The sequence below is a fragment of the Papio anubis genome, chromosome 1 (genome assembly GCF_008728515.1).
Source record: "Papio anubis isolate 15944 chromosome 1, Panubis1.0, whole genome shotgun sequence".
Classification (NCBI taxonomy): Eukaryota; Metazoa; Chordata; class Mammalia; order Primates; family Cercopithecidae; genus Papio; species Papio anubis.
In genome coordinates, this window is record NC_044976.1 from 47543671 (window position 1) to 47570858 (window position 27188).

The window sequence follows — 27188 nt, forward strand, 5'->3', positions numbered from 1 at the left end:
AATCTATAGATTCAATGCAATAACTATCAAAATCTTATCTAGCTTTTTTGTAGAAATTGATAAGGTGATCCTAAAATTAATATAAAAATGCAAGGCACCCAGTATAGCCAAAACAATCTTGAAAAAACTGGAGAGCTGACATTTAATGATTTCAAAACTTACTACAAAGCTACAGTAATGAAGACAGTGTTGTACTGGCACAAGGATAGACATATAGATCAATAGAATGTAACTGAAAATCCAGAAATAAACTCTCGCATTTATAGTCAACTGATTTTTGACAAGGGTACCAAGACAATAAAGTTGGGGAAAGAACAATTTTTTTTAATAAATAGTGCTGGGACAGGCATAAATTGGAACATTTTCTTATACCATCCACTAAAACTAACTTAAAATGAATCATAAACATCAATGGAAGAGTGAAAATTATAAAGCTCTTAGAAGAAAACATAGGAGTAAATCTTGTGACCCTTGGCCAGGCAATTGCTTTTTAGATACATCCTATGGACTGAATATTTGTGTCCTCTCAAAATTTGTGTGCTGAAATTCTAATCCCCAATGTGATGCTATTAGGAGATGGGGCCTTTGAGAGGTAATTAGGTCATTGTGGCTGAAGCCTTCATGAATGGGATTAATGCTCTTATGAAAACACACTAGAGACCATGCTTTCTCTGTCTCTGCTCTCTGCCATGTGGATACAACAAGACAGCCAACTGAAAACCGGGAAGTGGGTCCTCAACAGATACTAGATCTGCCGGCAACTTGATTTTGGACTTTGAGCCTCCAAAAGTGTGAGAAATACATTTCTGTTGTTTAAGCCAGGGGTCTCCAATCAGGATACTGGTCCCTGGCCTGTTAGGAACCATGCCACACAGCAGGAGGTGAGTGGCAGGCCAGCGAACATTACCAGCTGATTTCTGTCTCCTGTCAGATCAGTGGTGGCATTAGATTCTCAAAGGAATGCGAACCCTATTGTGAACTGTGAATGGGAGGGATCTAGGTTGTGTGCTCCTTATGAGGATCTAACTAATGCCTGATAATGTGAGGTAGAAGAAACCACTCCCACCACCCTGGTCTGTGGAAAATGTCTCTTCCACAAAACTAGTCCCTGCTGCCAAAAAGGTTGGGGACCGTTGGTTTCAGCCACCTAGTCTATGGTATTTTTGTTTTAGCAGCCCAAACTGATTAAGTTGAGGTCAAAAAAAAAAAAAAAGAAAGAAATGGATAAATTGGACTTCATCAAGGTTTAAAACTTTTATGCTATAAATGATACCATCAAGAAAGTGAAAGGAGGCTGAGTGATGGAGTGTGAATGGGGAAAGGGAGGATGTTGGTCAAAGGGTACAAAGTTTCAGTTAGATAGCAGAAATAAATCTTAGTGGTCTGTTGCATAGCATGGTGACAATGGTTAATAAAAATGTATTACATATTTCAAATGGCTAAAAGAGTAGATTTTCTGTTTCTTTGTTTTTTGAAACAGTCTCACTTTGTCACCCAGGCTGGAATGCAGTGCAGCAATCACAACTCACTACAGCCTCGACCTCCCAGGCTCAAGCAATTCTCCTGCCTCAGCCCTTCAAGTAGCTGGGACTACAGGTACACAACACTGTGCCTGGCCAAATTTTGTATTTTTTTGTACAGATGAGATTTTGCCATGTTTTAAATGTTCTCACCACCAAGAAGGGTAGATTTTAAATGTTCTCACCACAAAGAAATGATAACTATGTGAGGTGATGGATATGTGAAATAGCCTGATTTGATCATTGTATCCCATAAATATATACAATTATTATTTGTCAATTAAAAATAAAAAGAGAAAGTAAAAAGACAACCTACAAGATGGGAGAACATATTTGTAAACCATATATCTGAAAAGGGACTTGGATCTAGAATATACGAATAACTCCTACAATTCAATAATAAAAAAACAAAAAATAATCTCAATTTAAGAATGGGCAAAGGATCTGAATAGCCTTTTTTCAAAAAAAGATATATGGATGGCCAATAAGCACACAAAAAGTTACTCAACATCATTAGTCATAAGGGAGAAAAGGAAGTTCTCTGGCAGTGGTGTAGAGGTTAGATTGCATGGGAGAGACTAGAGACAGAGCATCAGTTCCTTCTATAAAGAGCCATCTGACATCATACAATCCTTATGCATAGAGCAGTATATAAGACAGATATGGTCCTGGTCCTCATGGAGCTTAAAAATCTTCTAAAGAAAAATGTTGAATGAGTAGTCAGAAGAGTGATAAGTGTTTTAAAAGAGGAATAGAATATATATTACAGAAGTACATAACCAAAGCTGTTGAACTAGTCTGAGAAAGGGTATATCAAGAAAGAATTCCATGAAGAAAAAAATGTTTACATTAGCTTCTGCAAGCAGAATAGGAAGAAATTAGGCAAATGGCCATAGAGAAAGAACATTCCAGGTAGATGGGTCAATGTGTATACAAGTTAGGGAGAAAATCCATGTCTCACAGAAAGAACTATAAGAAGGCCAGTGTGGGTAGACCCTAGGCAGCAAGGCAAGTGGGACAGAGATAGGTTGAAGAATCAGGCAGAAACCAGATGATCCAGCACCTTGCAGATCACATTAAGAATTTGCTATTTCATCATATACTACAGAGTGGATGTTCAATAGGTCATTTACATGGATGGTGAAATCATTCAATATGGTAGCAGTGGTGTAGCAGAGAAGACAATTATGGATCAAACTCCTCCATGATTCATGGAAATGTCCAAGAAGTCAGTAGAAGAGAGTGACAAGGAGTGGCAGGGGGTGGTATAGGCTGATGCCATAAAGCTCAAAACATATTTTTAAATATAATATCTTTTTATAAGGGAGGGGAAATAATGATCTCAAAGTAGCAATCTTCCAACCTAGCTGAGGTGCTATTCAGTGAAGAGGTTACACTGTATTTGGTCAGGCATCACAGGATCAGTGAAGAGGTGGCACATAGTTAGGAGAACTGGCACATTCTGATAGCCATTGCAATACTGAGATATCTCTGTGTGAGCAGGATAATGAGCCTGGAAACCTGTTCACCTCAGGTATTGTACCCCTTGGCTAAAGAAGCTGTTGTGATTTCCTGGGACATGCTGACAGTTTGAAGTAGGGCTATGGCAGCAGAGATGAGGAAGGGACAGATTATAAGGATACTGAGTTGTAGCCTTGATCATACTTGGTGGTAGTATATGAGAATAACTTAAAAGAAGAAGTTAAATAGGACAGCTTTCTGACATGGGCAATTGGAGTGATGGTAATGTATTCTCTGAACTAGGGAACCCAGGAATGCAGCAGGTGTGTGGTAGTCTCGGTTGGCTTCTATAGCTTCAGGTAAGTCAGACATATGCCTCCTTTATCTAACAGAGGGAGGACCCAGGGTCACAATTCCCAGCACCTTTGTTCCCAGGCCCTTATTCATCCAGAGTTAAGGTTTGGAATGGATGGGTCATTTGAATCAGCAGGGTGAACTGGAAGTCCCTCAGCTAGATGCTGAGAGGATATATCTGTCTCCAACTAATTTGGACTCCTTTTGGCGGGAGTAATAAAAACTATGCCATGAGAATGGTGACTTGTGAAGTGGTCTGCTGGAAGGGAGCCAAAACCACTAAGCTTGTTTAATTTAGAATGTCTGATCAGGACATGGTTTGGTGCAGATAGGAGTCCACAGAACTCTTCTGAGAGGTGGATTGGGGCTGATAATTGAGATTACTAATTTCCAAAAATTATTTAATTTACAATTCATCCAAAAAGATGTAATTATTTTTCATACATTTGCTTGGTCATGTAACCAGTCGCAACTATATCAAGGGGGAAAAAAGAAGAAAGGGGGCGGGAATAAGAAAGAACAGAAGGAGACTAGCTTATTTTGAAGTTACCGTGCTGGTCAGAACCGTGCTGGCCCTCTCTAGCCTGTTTTCTCTAGAATTGCCTTCTGCTCCTTGACTTTCCTGCCCACAGGGTCATCAGTCCTCTCTCAACTCTTTTCTGACATCCTTGCTTTTCCACACAAGTCACACAAGGACTGTAGTAGAATCTGCCAAACTCTGTACTTCATCCCTTTCAGATATCCGTATATTTGCTCGATCTGCTCCTCTTCTTCCTTATCCTGGCTCTCTGGCTTTCTGTGATTATATCATGTTCTCCATTCTTTTTCCTCTGGTTTCATGATTCAGCTTCCTTTTTCCTTTTCTTTTCTTTTCTTTTTTTACTCCTCAGATTTTTAGTTTGGTTTGGATTCTGGATTCTGAAGATCTTTCAAGACAGGGCTTTCAGAATCTTCCCTATGCTACCTAACCATTCTCACTGTGACTTCAAGTAAAGGACATCCTTGTCTCACCCTATCCCTGATCTGGGAGCCAAAAGATTGCAGAACTGGGTCAATCCCATGACAAGGGGTTGGAGTTCCAGTGTTGATTCCTATCACCCAGGGGCCTTATTGTAGAGTCCTATCTAACATGATCCTTCCCCAGCAACCACTCCTTTATCTAAATTTTGCCCTTTGCCATCTGGTTCTTTCTCATTCATCATAGCATTAAACTAAGCATCAGACAAAATGTTGTATGTGATCCTTATGGACAAGATGGAGAAATGGGGACAGGGATTATATCTTGTTTATTTCTAAATCTCTCATAGTACATGGCACGTAAGAGATACTAAAAAATTGAACTAAAATGAATTTGAAATAATTTGGAGGAAGCTAAAATCTTGTTTCACATACATGACATATTACTGGGGTTAGCAGCATAATCAAACCCAGAGATTGATATAAAACTGATGTAAAAATGCCAATCTAGAGTAAAGTCTCCAGTAATATGCCTAGGTCTCTGTTCTTAGTCTCAGGTCTTGTCCTGTTAAACACTTGTATTCCTGACTTAAATTAATACTTAGAAAGTATTGATATGGTTGGGCTCTGTGTCCCTACCCAGCTCTCACCTGGAATTGTAGTTCCCATAATCCCCATGTGTTGTGGGAGAGACCCAGTAGGAGGTAATTTAATCATGGGGCAGCTACCCTCATGCTGTTCTCCTGATAGAGAGTGAGTTCTTACCAGATCTGATGGTTTTATAAGGGGCTTTCCCCCTTTTTGCTCAGCACTTCTCCTTGCTGACACCACGTGAAGAAGGATGTGCTTCCCCCTCCACCATGATTGTAAGTTTCCTGAGGCCTACCAGTGAATCAATTAAACCTCTTTCATTTATAAATTACCCAGTCTTGGGTATGTCTTTATTATCAGTGTGAGAATGGGCTAATACAAGTATGTACTCTAAAATTTCTGAGTGAAATCACTAAGCCTGCAGATAAGAGTATCTAAGAATCAAAATTATCACAACAGATTGTAATAAAGGACTAAAATCAATAAGTCATACTGTATCAGGGTACGTATAGAAGCTTTCTTTTAAAATCTACCATAAGGTAATATGGTATTCTGATGAATCCTAGAATAGAAAAATATTAGTGGAGGCCGGGCGTGGTGGCTCATGCCTGTAATCCCAGCACTTTGGGAGGCCGAGGCGGGAGGATCATAGGGTCAGGAAATCAAGACCATCCTGGCTAACACAGTGAAACCCTGCCTCTACTAAAAATACAAAAAATTAGCTGGACGTGGTGGCGGGCACCTGTAGTCCCAGCTACTCGGGAGTCTGAGGCAGGAGAATGGTGTGAGGCAGGAGAATGGTGTGAACCCGGGAGGCAGAGCTTGCAGTGAGCCAAGATCATGCCACTGCACTCCAGCCTGGGCGACAGAGCGAGACTCTGTCTCAAAAAAAAAAAAAAAAAAAAAAGAAAGAAAAAGAAAAAAGAAAAATATTAGTGGAAAAACTGGTGAAATCTGAATACAGTTATGTGTTTTAGTTAATAGTAATGAACCAATGTTAATTTCTTACTTTGGATACATCCTCCATGGTTGTGTAAGATATTAACATTAGAGGAAACTGGGTGAAGGTGTTACCAGTGGAAGGTATCCAAGTCACGGAGGTCTACTGCAACCTCAATTCTTGCCTCCTCAGAAGAAAGACTTTGATTGAGGGGCATAAGGCAGAAGGAGAGACCATGGCAAGATTTAGAGCAGGAGTGAAAGTTTATTAAAAAGTTTTAGAGCAGGAATGAAAGGAATAAAAGAAAGTACCCTTGGAGGGGCCAAGAGGGTGAAAGACAAGTGCATGATTTGACTTTTTGGCTTGGGGTTTTATATGTTGACATACTTCTGGGATCTTGCATTACTTTTCTCCTGATTCTTCCCTGGTGGGCTTTCTGCATGTGCATGCTTGAGCCCACTCACCCAGCTCCTGAGACCATAATGGAAAGCTGTTCATTACCAGTTTCAGGTGTTTTCTATTAGGAGACTGCCGTTCCCTGGCACCAGCTGTGACCAATTATTACTTTAGAGAGACAGTTAACAACAGCCTGACCATCACCTGATTGTCACCTGATACTCCTGGTGTGTGTGTATGTGTGGAGGTGGGGAGCTCTCTCCTGCCCTGCTCATGCCTGACCACCTACCTACTGTCACAAAGGGCATATGAACAATTTCTATATTATCTCTCCAACTTTCTATAAATCTAAAATTATTTTTTAAATAAGAGATTTATGCGTGTTCTCACTTATAAATGACCACTAAACACTGGGGTCTCATGGACATAAACATGGCAACAATACAAACTGGGGACTACTAGGTGGGAGGAGGGAGTGGGGCAAGGTTTGAAAAACTGTTGGATACTTGAAAAACTAACTATTGGATACTATGCTGAGTACCTGGGTGATGCCATCAATTGTACTCCAAACCTCAGCATCATGCAATATACCCAGGGAACAAACCTGCATATGTATCTCCTGAATCTAAAATAAACATGGAAAAAAAAAACATAAATAAATTTAAATCAATTTTAAAAATAAGAGGTTTATTAAAAAGAGAATATCAGATAAATAAAAATATATTTATTTAAAGAATAGCAACAAAAACATCTATTATAGAGAGGCCTGCCTGCCCAAAGAAGCTAATGTAAATTCTGACAGCATTTCTAGAGATCTAACATCCAGAGCAAGATAAGGCAATAGTCCTATTCTGCTGTACATGCTTAGATTCCCTGTGTAGTTTTATATTCAGTGCTAGCATTTTAAGAAGAAAATAACAACCTGGATCATGTCCAAAGAAGAATGACAAAGAAGGTAAAATGTTTGACACCATGGAATATAAAGAAATGTTGAATTCTCTAGGGGTAGGAGAAAAGAGAGATTAGTTTGTAGAAGAGAAGACTCATCAAGGGTATGTAGTCAGTGTCTTGATATCCTTGTCTTATTTGTTTGCTTATTTATTTATTTATTTATTTGAAGACAGAGTCTCCTTCTATTGCCAGGCTGGAGAGCAGTAGCACAATTGTAGCCCACCAAAACCTTGAACTCCTGGGCTCAAGCAATCTCCCTGCTTCAGAGAAGCTGGGTCTGCAGGCACACACCACTATGCTCAGCTATTTTGTTTTTATTTTTTGTAGTGATGAGGTCTCCCTATATTGCCCAGGTTGGTCTTGAACTCTTGGCCTCAAGCAATGCTCTCAGTGCTTCAGCCTTGTCTTGGTATCTTTACAGGCCTGATTATGAGCTAAAAGAGCAAGTACTTGCAAGGTAGGCCCAGAGGATGGGGCTAGAATCAAAGAGAGGAAGTTACAGGGAGGGAGCTGTTTTGAGGATAGTGGGTCTTCCTTGTCATTGGGATGGAGCATGACTGCTGAGGTGATGTGTGAGCTGAGACCAAAAAGTCAGGTTTCTCGAATGTTAAAAGAAGATGCTGGTTTTTATAGCTTAGGTCTTTGTCCATAGGAGATGATTAATATATTTGCTAAGTTTGAATGAAATCCCTATAATCATTGGCAGCTCTAGAGATTCTTTTGAGGTGTTAAGATCAGAGAGGCCAACTTCTTAAGGTTTTCTTTTGTCATTCCTATTACTATATATGTAGTCTTGGTGGTTTTCCTCCTGGTACTCTTGGCTAACGAAGATCTTTGCCTGTGGGAAGGAAAGCCAGCTAGACAGCCTGTCTTCTTATTAGAAAGGTAAGCTGCCACCAGCAGGGGAAGTTTAGAGATGTAAGGGTTAAGTGTCACAATGATCATACTGCCTCTTGCTTGGTTCCTAGCTTCCCTCAGGATACAGTTCAAATTCTTTAACTTGGCATTCAAGGTCCTCCTCACATGGCTTCTACTTATTTCTCTTGCATCCTCTGTCACCACCCTTCCTATTCTTAGGCTGACCCTGTGCTTTTGTCACAAGGAGTCATGTAACACTGTCAGGACACACCATAGCATCTCAGCCTCTTTACACATGTTCAATACTCAAGTAAAGATGCCTCCTTCCTTAAGTCTTCATTCACTCCCTTGTGCCCCTTCTCTGCCCACTACTTGTATCATACCAGATCTTACCTTTTTATTCATTTTTACATCTATGTCACCCAATATATTGTGTACTTTTCAGGGACAGAATGTGTTTTGTATTAATCTTCTCTCCCCAGCATCCAACATAGAACTTGGCAGGCAGAAGATGCTCACCAGATATTTGCAGTGTTAAAGAACAGCTTTGTAAGAATTCACTAAAAAATTATAAAGTTCACAAAGACTTGGCTTCAAACTCCAGTTGCATGATGTAGACAAATTACTTAATCTCATTAAATCTCCATGTTAAAAATGCAAATGGGAGAAGACAATACTTACATATCTCAGGATTTAAGTGCTACCTTCTAAATGAAATCTTACTCTCTAAACTGATCCTCTTTGCTGATTTAATTACTCCAATATTATCTGTCTCTTCCTACCATAATGTAACTCTCATGAAGACATGAACCTGTTTTCACTGCTGTATCCTCAGAGTCTAGATAATGCTAGTTACATGGTAGGTATTTAATAATACTACTACTCATATAATACATTCTTCTGACCAATCTTGAGGCTACACATATACACATAGGCAACACAACATGAAAGGGAAAGTAAAGCAGACTTGAAAACTGCCTAAAGTTTGAATATACTTCCCTCCTCACACACAGATCCACCAGCAGAAGACAGAAGTCTTACTGGCTCAGGGTGGCTGAACATAACCTCAGCCCAATAGTAGCTTACCTTTAACCTACATAAACACAGGGTTGATTCCCTGGGAATTAGGGCTTACAATAGGAAAGAAAAAACCAAACTACATAAAACTCAACAATAAGAAAACAAACAACCCAATTAAAAATGGGCCAAAGACCTTAACAGATACTTTACAAAAGAAGATATACAAATGACAAACAAGTTTATGAGAAGATGCTTTATATCATATGTCATTTGGGAAATGCAAATCGAAACAACAATGAGATACAGTACATACCTATTAGAATGGCCAAAATCAAGAACACTGACAACACTACATGCTGGCAAGGATGTGGAGCACAGGTACTTGCATTCATTGCTAACTGGGAATGTAAAATGGTACAGTCACTTTGGAAGACACTTTGGTGATTTCTTACAAAACTAAGCCCACTCTTACCATATGATCCAGCAATTGGACTCCTTGGAATTTACCCAAAGGAGCTGAAAATTTATGCCCACATGAAAACCTGAATGCTGATGTTTACAGCAGCTTTATCATAACTGCCAAAACCTGAAAGCAACTAAGATATCCTTCAATAGGAAGATAAATGAACTGTATTATATCCAGACAATGGACTCTTATTCAGTGCTAAAAAATAAGCTATCATGTCATGAAAAGATATGGAGTAAACTTAAGTGCATATCACGAAACAAAAGAAGCCAATCTGAAAAGGCTATACAAATTTCAACTATATGGCATTCTGGAAAAGAAAAAACTATGCGGACATTAAAAAGATCAGTGGTTGACAGAGGTTATGGGAAGGGAAGGATGAATAGGTAAGGTACAGAGGATTTTTAGAACAATGAAAATAATCTGTATATATTAAAATGGTGGACACATGCCACTATAAATTTGTCCACACCCATAGAATGTACAACACCCAGAGTGAACTCTAAGGTAAATGATGGACTCTGGGTGTTAAGGATGTGTCAAGGTAAGTTCATCCATTGTAACAAATGTAGCACTCTGGTGAAAGATTGTTGATAATGGGAGAGGCTATGCATGTGTAGGGGCAAGAAGTATATTGAGAAATATCTGTATCTTCCTCTCAATTTTGCTGTGAAACTAAAACTGTTCTAAAAAAGAAAAGGGAATATTAAAAACAAGCAAACAAATAAACTGAGCAGAGGCATCAGAGAAAATTGCCAAGATAATTCCTGAGTAAAGATTAGTCTTTTCAACAAGCAGTGCTGGAAAAATTCGATATCATGTGCAAATAAATGAACTTAGGCCCTTACTTTATTCCATACACAAAAACTAACTCAAAATGAACTATAGACCTAAATGTAGGCTAAATATATAAATATTTCAGAAAAGTAACATAAAAGCAAATCATTGTGGCCTTCTGTTAGACAAAGAGTTCTTAGCTATGAGATGATGCTCCACAGCATATGTCATTCGGAAATGAAAACTGAAACAACAATGAAATACAATTACACACGTATTAGATTGGCCAAAATCAAGAACACTGACATGCTGGCAAGGATTTGGTGCACAGGTACTGCCATTCATAATAGCACCAAAAGCATAATCCATTAAACATTTGATAAATTGGACTTCAAATTTAAAATTTTTATTCTTCAAAAGATATGGTTAACAGAATGAATGAAAAGACAGGCATGAATTAGAGGAAAATATTTGCAAAACATATAACTGACAAAAGACTTGTGTTAGAATACAGAAAGAACTCTTGAAACTCATGAGAACCCAGTTTTAAAAATGGGCAAATGATTTGAACTGACACTTCACCAAAGAAGATTTATGAGTGGAAAATAAGCACATGAGAAAATGATCAATATAATTAGTCAAAAGGGAAATACAAATTAAAACCATAATGAGATACACCCACTAAAAGACTGTAACAAAAATTACAGATAATTCCAAGCGTTGGCTAGCATCTGGAGAAACTGTAACCCTCCTGTAACCCTCCTACATGGCTGATAAGGACATAAAATGACACTACTCTTTGGAACACAGTTTGACAGTTTATCTTTTAAAAGTTGAACATAAACTTATTGTATTTCCTAATGATTTCACTCCAAGAAAAATGTAATCATATGTCCATTCAAAGATAAGTACATAAATGATCATAGCAGCATTATTCATAATAAGTCCAAACTGAAACCCATCCAAATGTCCTTGAACTGGAGAATAGGTAAACAAAATGTGGTATATCCTTTCAATGGAATACTATTCAGCACTTAAAATGAACTATTGATACTTGCTATAATATTTTTGAGGTCCATGCATATTACAGTGTTAAGTGAAAAATGCAAGATGCATGAGATGACTACATATGCTCTAATTCTGTTTATATGAAATGTTCAGAAATGGCAAATTTATAGTGTCAGCAGATTGGTAGTTACCTGTGGCTGGGACTGGATGTGAGAATTAACAAGGGAACTTTTTGAGATGATGGAAATGTTCTAAAATCAGATTGTGGTAATAGACACACAACTCTATAAAAATCATAAGATACTAAACATCATAAAATTATACCCTTACAATGCATGAATTTTATACACTGCAAGTTATACCTCAATAAAGCTATTAAAAAATAATAAAAATATCTTTCTCATGGTGTCCTTATCTTAAATGGCAGATCACGGTTTTAAATACATGTTCAAAGGCGTTTTGTTCAGTAGGTTTCAAAGGGGTTACTGGTAACAAAATAAAATATATTCTTGGATGATATAATTAGTACCAGTGACAGCTATGACCATAGTGATTAATAGTTCTAGCACTGAAAATTCAAAATCTTCCTTCCTGCCTGGTCTCCCTAAGATCTGGATGCTGGCATGTTTAGCCTTCCCACTTGTAATTACCCTCTCTCCGAACTGGAATAAGGATTAACTAATTACAGTGATCCCTTCAGACACAAGCCATATCAAATACCCTGGTAACTGAGAATCATCCTGTCTGTAAAAGTATGCCAGAAAGCCTTAAAATCTCTAGTATCTGCATCAAGGCCCAGAACACAGGATTGAGCCAACCCACAGAGCTTCCTTGATCTAGTCCAGATGGCACAGGTATACCCCGTATTTCCATTAAATGTACTTTCTTAAAATGCTGCTTTGGATAAGGTAAAACTCTTTCTCAAAAATCTTTTTGGGTGTTAAAATGTCCATCAAAGGGCCAGGACGTGGTGTTAGAAGCCATGGGTTTAAATCTTGACCCTGATATGAACTAGTCATGTGGCCTTAACGAAGAAACTTATCTTTTTATCTTCAGATTATTTATCCCCAAACTGGGACAGTTCTGCCTACTCTATAAAACTATTGTGAGAAAAAATCAAATGGTCTATATAAAGTAAAAAACCCAGTATGTGTGTTGTGTAGAATCTGAATAAAGGATGTAGCCAATATGAAAATCAGGGCTTTCCAGAGTTTTGCCTGAATCTTCTTGTCTAGCCTTATCTTCCAGTAGCCCCATAAATTCCCTATTCCAATCAAACCAGACTTCTAACCAACTACCACCACCAGGCAATGGCTTTGGCTTTTCTGCCTTTCTGGGCTACCTTATTATCAACTCTGTATTCTGTAATCCTACCCATCTTTCAAGATGGCTTAAAACAAAATCTTTAGCTTTTAAAGACATTCTCCATGACATTTATTTTTATTGTTAACTCCTTAAACAACTCATTATATCCTTAATTATATATTTTTTAAAGTATCAGAGCTATTTGGACATGCCCTTTTTCCCCGGTACAGAATATGCTCCTGGAAGTATACGAAAACTTGTATGTATACCTTGTTATATATCTCCAAACTATCTCTCACGGGCTCTGAAGTAGGACAGGAGTTTCAAACTATTACTTTTTCCAACTGAGGAATTCCTCAAGGATAATCTGAAAACTTCTATTCAAGTCCAATTTTCTCACTTTATAGGTGAAAAAATTATCCCCAGAAAGGGAACATAGAATTCAAGGTAATACAAGTAGTTTCATGTTAGAGCTGAAAGCAGAATTCAGATTTCCTGTGGCAGAGACTTTAAGCTGTCCCTCAATGTCAATTCTCCCACATAGAGGACCACCAATTTTTAGCTAAAACTGGGCTACTCAGAACAAAGACTTCATTTTTTGTCCTTCCTTTAGTTAAATGTGAATGAGTTCTAGTAAATGACAACGCCACAAAACTGCTTCTTCTTTCTCCACCATCCCCTTCATCCTGCTGCATGGACTACAGATATCATGGTAGAATTCCATATTGAATCATGAGGTTGAGGGCCACATTCCAAGGATGACAGAGAAGAAAGCTGAAAAAACCTGATGCTTTGAGGCTTTCAAGGAGTAGAGCCACAAAATTAGTTGTGGATTGCCTACATTTAGACTTTTACATTGAAAAGAAATAAATGTCTATCTTGTTTAAGTTGTTGTTATTTTATGTATGTTATTTTGAATATCTATTATTGAAAGCTTAACTGATCCTATTGTTTTTCTTATTAGCTTTCTGTTGTTCTCAGCTTTTCACACTGCTTCCAGACATGTTCTTAATTCATTTTCTCATTGTTTCAATCATTCACTCAATAAACATTCATTGTGCACCTACATTCTGGCTGTCATAAATCTAAGAGAAGGTTGGGGTGGGCACAGGAGTGAAATGTACAGATCCTGCCTTAAAAGTTTTGAGTAATGAATGAACTTCCCATTCTCTTAAAAAATATCATAATTCATATGTCTAGCAAATATTAATCTCAGAATTTTTCTGACAATCCCTTCTCAAATAATCTCACTGTTCAGTAATAGACTGTTAATTGGACCAGGTGCACTTAATGTATTCTATATATTCCTCTACATCTACTCTCCACCCATCTATACCCTTTTATTTTCCCTGGGAGGCTGATCTGTATGAATTACATTAATGGGCTCCTTTGTTCTCTGGATTCTGGTTGTGTTGGCCAATATGGACCCCTAGAAGAAGATCAGATATAAGTAAGAGAATGAGGTCTATATATTTATTTTTCTCAGTATTCTCTATGGAGTTATCTCAGGCTAACTGTGCACCTTAACTGAAGGTCACTAATTCTTTCCGACATGACCCACTAAATGACTCTCTACTATTGTGTTCTGTTAACCATTCCTTCCCTTTATTCCATTTCAGTTGTTAATAGCCCTAGAGAATTTCACTATACCTTGTCATTGCATGCATTGCCCACACCTTGTAAATAGCCCATTTATTAAACCTTCCTTAAATTATCCTAATTTGAGGCTGCCGTCTGTTTCCTGCTAGCATGCTGACTCATACATCATGTATACCAATTTTCAGTTCAAAATATATAGGCAACAGATACAAATGGGAAGATACCATGAGAAGCACTGTTGGGAAGAAGGTTGGAGTAGAGAAAAGATATTTAGGAAAATCATAGTGCATGCAGAATCTCAGACTACAAGAATAACATGACCAGATTTGTCTCTCAGGTACCTGAGTTGCACATAGGCCCTCTTTATTGCTCTCTTTTTTGAGGTATCCTGGATTTATTTAGAAATAGGTCTCACTTTTATGTGAAACTCACAGTCACTAGACTGAGTCCATTTAACTACCAACACATATCAGAATCCCAAGTACCGTATCTTCTGCCAATTTCACCAGTATCTTCATTTAGAACGTTTAGAGCCCGTCCAATATGCCTCTTTTAGGGGCACAATCCACACTTTTTGAAGAGTAAAACATAAAACCAAATTAGCACCTGCTTATTCTTATTCAGCAACCAAAGTATTGCTGACAACAAAAGAGTAAAACCTATGAATTCAGTATGGAGAACAACTTCAGATCCTAGTTTGGGCACAAGAGGAAGAGAGGGAAGTAGGAAGAGGCCACGTGCGGTGGCTCACACCTGTAATCCCAGCACTTTGGGAGGCCAAGGCAGGTGGATCACCTGAGGTCAGGAGTTTGAGATCAGCCTGGCCAACATGGTGAAACTCTGTCTGTACTAAAAATATAAAAATTAGCTGGGTGTGGTGGCGCATGCCTGTAATCCCAGCTACTCGGGAGGCTGAGGCAGGAGAATTGCTTGAACCTGGGAAGCGGAGGTTGCAGTGAGCTGTGAGCCGAGATCTCTCCACTGCACTCCAGCCTGGGTGACAGAGTGAGTCTCCATCTCAAAAAAAAAAAAAAAAAAAAAAAAAAAAAAGAAGAACAAAGAAAAGAAAAGGAAGTAGGAAGATGTGGTAGGCAAAATAATGCACCACTCCATAACACAAGATGTCTAACTCCTAATCCCCAGAACCTGTGACTATGTTACCTCACATAACAAAAGAGACTTCACAGATGTAATTAAGTTAAAGATCTTGCTATATGGAGATTAACCTGGATTTATCTGGGTAAATCCATTATAAGCACAAGGATCCTTATAAGTGACAGAGAGTTCATATCAAAGTGATACAGCATGAAAAAGACTCAACCAGCCACTGATGGCTTTTAAGATGGAAGGGAACTACAAACTAAGAAATGCAAGCAGCCTCTAGAAGCTGGAAAAGGCAGGGAAATAAATTCTCCCCTAGAGCTTCCAAAAGAAACATAGATCTGCTGATACCTTGACTTTAGCCCAGGGAGACTCATTTTGTATTTCTAGCTCCCAGAAGTATAAGAAAATAATTTTGTGTTGTTTTATACTACCATGTTTGTGGTAGTTTGTCACATCAGCAATAGGGAACTATTATGGAATGGGAAACTGAAATCTCTAGACCCAGGAAACTAAACCTGGAGCAGGAAAAAAGAGTCGGAAACTGATGGATGACAGAGACAGAGCACACTGTGGCCATCACAACCAAACTGCACACCACTTGCTAACCTGTACTGCAGGCAAGTTTGGTTCACTAAGAAATGTGTTCTTCATATCAGAAGCTCACAGTAATAAAATGCTTTCATACCTTTTGTAACACCTAGTAAAAGTCTCCTTTTCTCTCAGAGGTTTTGGGATTCACCTAACTTTTTATTTTGCTAGAGAGCTTTATCAGCTTCATTCAGAAAAACAACCATCTGTCTCATATCTTACTCTGTGACTTCTTCTCATATCTTACTATGGTGCCCCACAGTCGCAATAAATCACACAATAAAAACAATACTTTAAAGAATTGTTAAATTAATACTAATTATGTAATTGTTTAATTGTAATTAGTAAATTATTAAAAAGTTCTGGAAAGCACCACTATTCATTATTTGCATTCCATAAAAACCCACTGCTAAGTCCCTATCCCAAGATTGCCTGTTTCTAAACGAGTAACCCAAACCTGGCACAGGCCTTACCACACTCTGGCCCAGCTGCTCCCGAAAGAAGTAATCCATGTTTCTCTTTTGCAGGCTGTCAAGGTAATGTTGGAAGCGAGTGTATGTATATGGGTAGCAGTAAGCAAACTGGTAAATATCTTCTTCTCGGTCAAAACAAAAGGCAAAGGACATCACATAGTTCTTCCTATGGTCTGGGCAGCGGTAGTAGTAAACATTTTTGGGTGGCAGCCTTTGCCTAAAATATATAAACAAAGAAATTTGGGCATATGAGACATCTGTTCAAGCTTCAAAAGGTAACACATATAAATCAATGCCTAGTAGAAAAACTGTAACATCAAGAACCATAGGTAATGGGGCTGGGAGAATGACAACACAAACCACATAGTGTCTAAAACAGACCTGAATCTGGCAGCTCTTTGCTCACAATTCAGTGCTACCCTTTCTCAACTGTTTGGAAAATGCAAAGTTAAACAAAAATAGATACATTCTCTTCATTTGTTTATCCTTATTTTGAGCACCTAACATACGTGGCATCACATGCCCAGGCCTTGATGTACAATAACAAAGAAGACAAGCAAGATCTCTGTCCTCATGGAGAATAGTGGGGAAGTGGTCAATAAAATATTAAAAATAAGTAGACAATATAATTACAGATTCTAAAAGTGACTTGAAGGTAAATAAAGACTGTGAAGCTGTAGAGATATGAATGGGAGAGGCCTACTTTTCCCGGGGAAGTCAGGTTTTTTAAATTATAAGACTAATTAAGAACTTTTAAAATAAACTCATATGCATTGTATATATTCAAGGAAGGGAAAAATATTCAATATTTCTCTAAATTATTACTGTTATTTTCTACAGAGCATTCCATGAGACTAATTTTCCACAGAAGCACTTTGGGAAATAGTGCTTTAAAATACGCTGTGTGGGCAATTTTGCTAAGCTAAACACTGAGATGCAAACAGGAAACAAAAATGTTGCAGTCATAGTTTCCATAATGTCTTTGCGTTTATCCACTTTAAAGAGTTACTCTACCCTCTCATGATTTATGATATCCAACCTCTTCATAATGTTTCCCTGCAGTGAATATCTCTTTCTATTACTTCAAATACTGCTTATCCTGCAAAACTCACCTCAAACTGTGCCCTTTCCATGATACTACATCGAAAATTCCAGGCCAGTTCAGTTCCACATTTTGTGTAACTCTTGTTTTTTTTATCAATTGCTTAATAAGTCTTAGCCACCAAGGTTGATTTGGAAGATCCTTAAAGGAAGGGATGCTCCTGGGGAGTGTAGATACAGTGGATGAAGGATGTAAGGCTCACCTGTATTGGCTTGGCATTCAATTGAGAAGCCATAGACTACAGGGGCATATGAAGAAAAATGTGAGGAGGAAGGTATAGGAGGGGAAATTGAGAAGAACAAGAAGGGTGCCGGCTCCAGGAAGAACAACCTGGAGAAAATTGTTAACAGAACAGAGAGCATTATAACATACTAGTGTTTGCTGCAGAATCTTGTTTCTACCTTAGTGTCTTTCTGAAGCTAAGTGGCTAGGGTGGGAGGTGTAGCTGTGGGATTCCCATGGAACAGCAGTGGTTACATGGCATTGATGCCTGTACATACATTTGATTATATTAAATTTAATTAAATATTCTGGTATTTGATTATATTAGAAAAAGTGACTAAAATGATGGGCCATGGGGTCTAAGATGTGTAAGAAACTGAAAGTGCTGAGGAGGAGGACAGGATGATAGATATGCAGTCTAAGCAACAAAGAAACAGAACTTTCACATAAAAGTCAGCAGTAGTATCAAAGGTTGTTAAGAGGTGCACTTTGGCCCACCAATAGAGTCCATTTACCTCCTACTCCCAAAGCCACTGCTAATAAATATATAAATAACAGTCTTCTTATAATGGAAATATATCTTTAAGACAAATCTTATAGGCACTCCTTCTTCTAACTAGATTGCTACCCTAAATTCTGGATTTATCAGTGATGAGGTAGAGAAATGATGGCTTGGAAGGTGCATGAGGAGTGAGGAGCAAAGTGACCCCTCCTGATCCTTCTGTACGTGCAGTGTAGAAGAATGAGGATTTCTTGAGAGGGCAATGGGCGAAGTAATGTCCTCCAAGAGAGTCAGGCCTCAGTTCATTGTTTTACTCAGCAAATATTTAAGCATCATAGACTTTTAACCAAGTCTAGTTTGGTTAAGACAAGGGGTAAAGGAAGAAGTGAACTTAAAGACTGAGGATCGAAGTGGGATTATTAACCATGGAGCTGTGTTCCAGAGGAAAAAGTGGAAAATGAAGAGGTCTGAAGAGGGAGAGAGAAGGAAGCAGTGAAGAGTCAAGATTAGAGAGAGAACAGACCAGTGCAAGGATGTGGGTATGGACAGAATACATGATGCTCTACATTTGTGATGTTATTGAAGATGCAGGAAAGTGAGGCAGGCTGGCGGCATATGCGAGTCTCAGGGCTCCTGATTTGTATTTGGGGATAATGTCTGTGAAAGTGGCCTTAATGTTTCCAGCCAATGGTCTGTGATAGTCACTTCAGGCCCTGGCTTGAAAGTCTGAGTCTGAGTCTCTTAGAGCCCTGGATGAGTATGTCTTCATTCACAAGCGGTTCCTATATTCATAAGGTCTCAGGTTATGATGCTGTTTTCAGCTCTTTATTTACCAGTATATCCAACCAGGGTATATGCTTTAAATTCTGTCACCACAGTTTTCTCCTCTTCCAGCCAAGTTCTGCAACTTGACTCTGAATGCCTGCTGTCTCCACTGAATTTGATTATGTGCTATCAGGAGAATCCATCTACTGCCTGCAGCTGTTCCAGCTCCTCTCCTGGGTGAGCCCGGATGCCTAACCTGATTAGCAGACAAAGTAGAGTTAATGGGCTCTGGGGCAATCATTCAGGGAAACTGAGATGCTGTTCAGTGCTTAGATTGTCTAGACTTTCCTAAGGATACAAACAGAAATCTATTTGAGGAGGGCTCAGCAGGCAAAATTCAAGACTTTCAAGTAATGCAAAGAATAAAGCAAAGGGGGCTGAAACTAGGGAGGAAAAAATGTCTCCTTCATTTGGGACATACTTCTGATTTTTCTCTTATTTTTTTGTTATGTCTCAGCCATTGTATTAAGTGTTTTATATGCATTATCATTTAATCCTCACAATAACCTTATGAGCTGGGGCTGTTATCACCTTTACACAGATAAAAAAAATTGAAGCCACGAGAGGGAAAAAAAAAGATTCTCTGAGGTCACAAGATCAGTGAGCAGCAGATCCTGTATTAAGCTTAGGCCAGTGTGGCTCAAAATCCTGTATTCATAATCCCTACAGTATCTTTCCATTCTCCTTTTCCCCTTGCCATCCAACTTACAGCCTTACCTTCTACTTCCAGAAAAACCTGATTTTATAGTACTCTCTTGCTAAAAAACTTTTAAGCAACTTTCTATCCTCACATTTCAGTTTGGCCCACAAGGCCTGTGATGGCCTTGTGATTCCAGCATCATCACTCATTTCACCTTCCTTGAAACCTTTGCTTTGTTTATATTCAACTACTCATAACTCCCTAACACAATTTTGTGCCATACCTTCAATATCTCTATGTTTTGTACTTGATCTTTCCTCTACCTGAACTGCCTTCCCCACCATCTTCATACTTGGTGAACTCCTACTGATAGATGAGGCATATAGTCAATTGTCAACAAAGGTTTAAATATTTTTTAAATGAACAAATCAATGTATAAGTGACTACCCTTTAACACAGCTCTTCTCTAAAGTCTTCCCTGACTATTGAGTCTTCATTATTTTTCTCTACTTTAAAAAATGATATAAAAAGATTTTTATCATCTAGTTTGTCTCTCAACAATGAACAATAAAAGTAAATGGATATTTGGATATTTCTTCAAAGAGTAAGCTTCTTGAAAATATAAACTGTGTTACTTCTTTAACTCTAGTGATGGCATAGAGCAGTCTCAAGTAATACTTATTTATTTAAAAAGCAATGAAAAAAAGGGAAAAAAACTTCTTATCCCAGAATAACATTGGTAGGCATCACAAGAAGGCAGATTCTAGTTCAGTCTAGAGACTCTTTAACATTCAGCTGAAGAGAAAGTAGAGAGGGCTGCCTTACAGAGAAGTACAAGTATTAGAAGATTTAGGGGATAAAGTTCCTGTACTTGATGTGAGGTTAGACAAGGCAGACTTATGATTCCATTTAACACAGATAGTCTATGATATCCATGGAAACAATAAGATAATAATAATAATTACTATAGTACTATTTCCTAATAGCATTGACCATATGCTAGGCCATTCTAAGTACTTTATAATGTATTCACTTCTTTATTCCTCTCAACAGGCCTCTGAAGTTATTCATATTATATCAATGGTATGAAAATAAAGGTAGAGTGAAGAACCTTTATGCTTAAGCAGGTTGTTCAAGACTCCCCAGAAGATCCCAGAAAGAAAATGGCCCAGCACCCAATCCTGCCAGACACCCAGGAAGATTTCAGGTCCTGTGGTGTGTGCTTTCAAGACTTGGGGACTAAAGGCTGATCCAGCTCTTGGAATAAGGCCTTGTCCTGAGTTCAATGTCTTGAGGACATCCACATGAATGAGGGAGGTCTGTAACTCACATCCTCAGATTAAGTCATGCATGACTGAATGTTCTGAGTAAGCACACATGCACACATACATACACACACACTCACTCTCTCATGCATGTACACACTCAACACATTCACAAACAGTATTATAGCTTCTATCTCATTCTATTTCTCTGTCTATTCTATCTCTCTATTATAGCTCCTATCTCACTACATCAATTCAACCATATTCCTGTCTCCACTATGAGAATGAGCTCTCCTGGATGGCAGGTACTACATATTGTTCATCTCTAGTTCTCCAGGACCTATACAACGGCTTATAGATGAAGTGCCAAGAATGCTTATGAATTAGATAAATATGTTTGTGAATAAATAATGTCAGCTCCACTAACATATATATTGTACTCTCTCCAGTGAAACTTTAAGTCATGCTCTGAATATATCATATTCTCAAAAACCTCCTTGCCTTTTTAAATGCTGTTCTTTCTGCCTATAATTGTTATTCCCATTCTTTTCTACATAGTGCATCTCTGTATAGAGAAGTGAGGCTTAGCTCAAATGATAGTTCCTCTTTGAAGTCTTTGTCAACAACTTCAGGATGAATTAACTGCTCTAAATACTAATTGCAGACACTGCTGTGTTTCTGATTCACTTCAAAATCCTCAGCACTAGCACAGTACTTGGCCCTGAAGAGGAGCTCAACGTATTTTGTTAAATGACTGAGTTGACTTAAGAGTGAATCAATGATTCCCCTCCCATCTATCATCCTCTCTACTTTCTGTTCAGACCCCTCAGCTAAATTCCCAAAGCATCATTTTGGAGGTTACCAGAACATAGGAAGAAGAGAAGTCCCAGACCTAATGCAGTACATAAGTTTTTCTAAAACAACAGCATTCTCTAGTCATCCTCAGGAGCCTTGAAAGACAGGAGTCCTAATACCCCAGTAGACACAAGCATTTTTCTTCAAATTAGCAGAAAGGGACATAACAGAATATCATTCTTTCCAGGTTGTAAGTCTTTAAAAAGGTGTGCAAAACAAGGGGATCACAAAGTCACTCAGATATCCCCAAAGGAAGTAGCAAATTTTAAGCACCTTCTGAATCTCCATAGCTGTGCTATCTGTTTGATGTACACTACTGTCTGACTGCTAAGCACGTGTTCTTCCCACCATTCCAAGGCTGTGCTACCTCAGATTTATCCAGCAACGGCAGTTATAGTCTCTTGGTTCCCTTACTTCATCTACGCAGGGGATGGAAGCAAACTGGCATGTAGTTTCTCAGGCGTATTTGAAATTGAGGTAAGATTTCATTCCTTTTCCCTTCGTGAGGGCAGCTGAATCCCTCATTTGTCATCTATGCCAACACATGGCCTTTAGTCTACATTTGGCTGGAACAACCAAGGCTATCACCTAGCTTGAGCCATTTGCCCCCCTCCTTTTCCTCTTTGATGTCTGGCACAGCCAGGGACCTTGGATGGATACCCATATTCTAAATGCACCCTCCCTAGGCAAACAGGACCCATTCTAATTCCAATCCTATCTTCCTCCAAATAATTATAATAGGACTCCTGTCACCAGAACATCTATTCTTATCTCTCTCTGCACTCTGTCACAGCTAATCTCTTGGTGAGTCACAAGGAGGGGGAGAAAGAGTGAGAGAGTGCTCAGATACAGGCAACACATTTTTACACCCAGTGTCTAATCAGATTATCATCTTATCAGGGGCTGATGGGCACTCAGGGTGGGAGGAGAGAGACAGTGCTACATATTGCCAGCTGAATTTTTGATAACAAAAAGACACTGCTCGATTCTTGAATTAACCTTTTTGTCCTACACACTGTATTATTTATTTTTCAGAGTTTATATTATATGTAGGGATTTTTTTTTTTTTTTTTTTTTTTTTGGTCTGTGCCTTCTGGAGAAGGACACCCACACACTGTGGCAGCAGCTGCTTCTATTAATTCCAAGCCATTAAAAAAAAATTAAAATTAAACCCAATTACTTAGGCTTGTTTGGAGCTGAGGAATAGCTGAGACTGATTATTCCCCCTGGTCATGGACAGCAATGATATTCCTACCTATGGTGGCTGCTGGCAGAATGCCAGTGCAGACAGAAACTCCAGGGACAGGCACCCCATGCAATGAGAGGCTATAAATCACATACTCTATCTTCTCCCATCCAGATTCCTGACAGGCAGCAAGAAGAGGAGACTGAACAAGGACCTAGGAGTTGGATTCTAGTCCAAGCTCTTGGTATATTCTTCTCCCGTGCTTCTGTATAAAATGTGGTTACTAAAAAGCATCCTGTATCCTTCTTAGGGTTGTTGTGAAACTCTTAGGTGAAAAGCACTGTGTTTTCAAAACTGTCATTTGCTGGGGTATGGGATGGTATATGAGGCAGTATTAGAATTCTGGGTGCTTTGGGATTGGGTGGTAGACCATAGCTGAAATGGGTCAGGTTTGCGCTGAAGTTTTGTATCCAAATTACTTTGTTGTTACATCATGGGTGGAATAACAATAATCGTTCAGGTTGTGAAGTCACTAGACTGGAATCTCCTTGTCGCCTTGCATAGAACCTAGCATACAGAGGCACTTGATAAATATTTCAAATGAATGAGTAAATAAGTCGGTCAGTGCTGGGTTTTGAATGAACAGATAGGGCTGTGTTGAATGAACAGCTAGGGCTGTGTTCAATTCTAGCTTTGGATGTCTTTTAGAAACGCAGTCATTGTATAGCAGAACTAATGTGGGCTTAGGCTCTAATCCATTTCCATTATTACTAATCAGTCATGTAACCTTGGGACTGAGTTTCCCAATCTATAAAATGGAAATAATGTTTAGCTTATGGATTTGTTGTGAAGTTTGGAGATTAGTACCTGACACATATGGGGTGCTCAGTAAATGGTAAATGCAATACTCATCATGCTGTATGTGATGGATAGTTGGCATCATGTTCCTTCTTGGTTGGGAACGATGAATTCCAAGTTCGCACTAAGCGTGCTTAGGGCATGAAATGGACAGAGCAAGTCAAGATAGGGGGTTAAGGAAAAAGTGAAAACGGATGGGGTCTTAATTTAAAAACATGCTTATTAACTAAAAACAGTGATAACCTGTTTTCTCTTCTTGACTTTTTGCAGACCCAAAGTAACCGATATCCACCTTTCAAGGAATGTGCTCTCTGATCAAACTAAATGTATCTGGATACAGGAGGGCAGTTAGCACCTTCAGTTCCCAAATGGTGGTGTGAGGAGTATTCAAAGATTTCGTCCCTGCTGGCAGCTTGTTGTACCAGTCAACTGTGCTGTGGCCCATGCTGTAACCTTCAAGATACGTGGAGTCTCCAAGTTACTAGTTAGTGGGATCAATAGGAAATGTGGAAAATAATTGGTCAGGAGATTTTGAAATATGCCTGGGAAACAGAAACTAAGTAGTCCTGCTTATAGCGAATAGTCTGAATGCTCTTGACACATTTATCCCAGGGTGTAATCTAAAATTATGCATTTATTTTCTTGTTTAGTTAAAATTCTTGAAAATTTTTTTTATCTGTTACCCTTTTACCAGCAATGAGCTCAAAACTATAAAAGTGTATGTTTTAGGAAAGCTAACTACAAAATTTCCATTTCTCATGACATGCAATGATAAGTACATAACTTGTACAAAACATTTGTTAGTGTTTATGATCCTGATAGGGATGTACTGATAACATGCCCACATACACATCAGAAGACACAAATCTGCTGAAGAAACATCAACATCTACTTAAATAGTTAATACTTATTTTTGAAAAACTTATGCCAAAATACTACAATTTACACATGTAAAAGCAGAAGCATAGAAGAAACATGATTGAAATTATTCTACAACAGTCATTTGGTCTAAATGAAAAGCCAGACATCAGAGCTATACTACATATAACTTCTGATGTCTGGCTTATTATTTAGAGTACATGACTATTTTAAAATAATTTTGATCATTTCCAATTCCAAGTTCCCTTGGGTATGAAGTGGTAGCTGTCAATGTCTTTTCTCAATTAGCAGAAGAACTAAAACCAGCAGTTTTATATCAAAGTCAACAGATATATCAAACAGAAAATAATTTAACTGAATTCCAATATAATTCAATTATTTTCATCCAATTCACGTAACCAAAGTAAAGCTTTTGGAAATTCGTTCTATTGAAGCTAAAATGCTGTCTTGGTAGTACTGATACAGCTTATTCATTTTCAAAAGTTAAACATTAAAGAAAAAATTATCTTAGGGCAATATGAATACAATTGGTATTTTTTGAAATTGGTGAAAACAACATACTCGTTAAATCAGCAAACCTATTTTGGTTTGGTGAAAGCAATGTACTTGTTAAATCAACAAACCTATGGAGTAAAATTTATTTTGAATTGGTTTGAGGTGTCTACATAATTCATAATTGCATCCAAACAAGCTTCTATTTTCTATCTTCAAAATAGAAGCCATAGTTGTCAAAATGTATCCAAACAGAACTATACAATTTTTGTATGAAGCTAACATTAAACTATATGTGAAAAAAATGTTTTTATAAAGTTTCAGAAAGGCAGACCACACTTTCTGTCTTTATTATCTGACATCAATGTGATTTCAGAAATTTTGCGTCTTTAATAAAGGCCCAAAATTTTGTTAATCTACATTGATTTTGTACTTTTTCTTTGTTATTGTTAATGAGACTTTTACATTTTGGGTGTCTTTTGTTCAAAATCAATTGGCAATCTTTAATCAAATATTCAATAAATGAAGCACAAAAGTGCTTCAGCTTTTAAAGCTTTTATCAATTTGCAATTATTTAAAATAAAGCCTGCAAACAAGAAGATATGACAGTTGACTTTACAAAAGCAAGAAAGAAATTGCACAAACTAAATGGTGAAAGCAAAATTGAAATACAAGATTAAATTTTGAAATTCTATGATTTTACTTTGGGATAACAACTTATTAGGAGAGTCTTTTGATGAAGCTCCTATTTTTAATTGTACATTTATGTGTTGTACTAGAGTGGAATAAAATTGAGAAGGCCTTCAGTTTTATAATATCTACATTTGGTGAACATTTAAAAGAATGAAGAAGAAGCATCTCATTTGACAAATTTTGTTTTATAAAAAAAATCGAAGAAAAATTTCCTGAAGGGAGTAAATAAGGAAGTAACTGTATAAATATTTGGACTGAAATATTTATATATTTCAATACTAAAAAGCTTACACCTAGGAATGTCCCTTATTTAGAAAATGTGCTCTAAGTTTATCAGGAAGGTACCTCAGTACCTACAGAGAAAATGCCCTTTTAATTTAAGTATAGTATGTTGTATAAAGAATAATTAATTGAATGTGTCAACAGTTTCAAACTTATTCATCATAATATGTAAGTCTAAGAAGATTAAAGGCAAAGGCAATGTCATCAAAAACTAAAAATCATTAGAACATATTAGAAAAAAAAATTCTTCATAAAAATATCAATGACATAGTGTTAAATATAGGTGTAGCTAAGAAACTGAGTAAAGCATGTGAATGTATGCCAAATAAATTACTTTGATTTTAAGAAAATAAATATGTTTTTAAACATTTTTGCTTTAATGTACATAGATGCCTATTAATTTTATTTTTAGATTACATTTTATTTTTAAAAATAGATTTTGAAAATAATTATTTTGTAAGTCTAATGTAATAAAATCAATTTTGTTTCAAAAAACAATATTTCAAAAAATATACACTTTTTTTTTAGTTCTCCTATTCACTTTCAGTTGGAATGATAAATTACATGGTCATTCTATCCAACTGCCAACCTGATTGCTTCTCTCGGATGTCTCAAAGTTACCTCAAATTTAACCTGATTAAAATTAATCTCCTGACATGCCCCAAATCTGGGCTTCTAAAAGTGCTCCTATTTCAGTGAATAGCTTCAACATCTACATCCAGCCAATTGTATAAACCAGAAACCTGAGTTAACTTTAACTTTCTTTCACCCTTCAATAAATACTGCCTGTTTTATTTGTCAATAAAAAATTAAAAAAATATATTGCCCAAGAGCTTCCCATGTTGGCACTTTTCTAGCTGTTTTAGAAGCAGAAGGAGAAAAAAAAGCAATTCTATGCTTTCATGGAACTTAAATTCTAATGGGAAAGAGAGATAAACAAACAAATCAATGTATAATGTAGTATAAGGTAATGGTAAGCATAATGAATGAAAAAGCAAGACAAGGGGATAGAGGGTAAC

General features: G+C 37.6%; 1 protein-coding gene across 8 annotated transcripts in view; it reads right to left on the minus strand.

The window, feature by feature from the left end:
* The window catches only part of AGBL4 (ATP/GTP binding protein like 4), a 1449848-nt gene that overhangs the window by 511846 nt on the left and 910814 nt on the right, over positions 1–27188 (minus strand). For all 8 annotated transcript variants that reach the window (XM_017955920.3, XM_017956149.3, XM_017956028.3 and 5 more), the window contains one exon: positions 16369–16585. In XM_017955920.3, coding sequence (XP_017811409.1) covers positions 16369–16585 — 217 coding nt within the window. The remainder of the gene's footprint in view (positions 1–16368; positions 16586–27188) is intronic.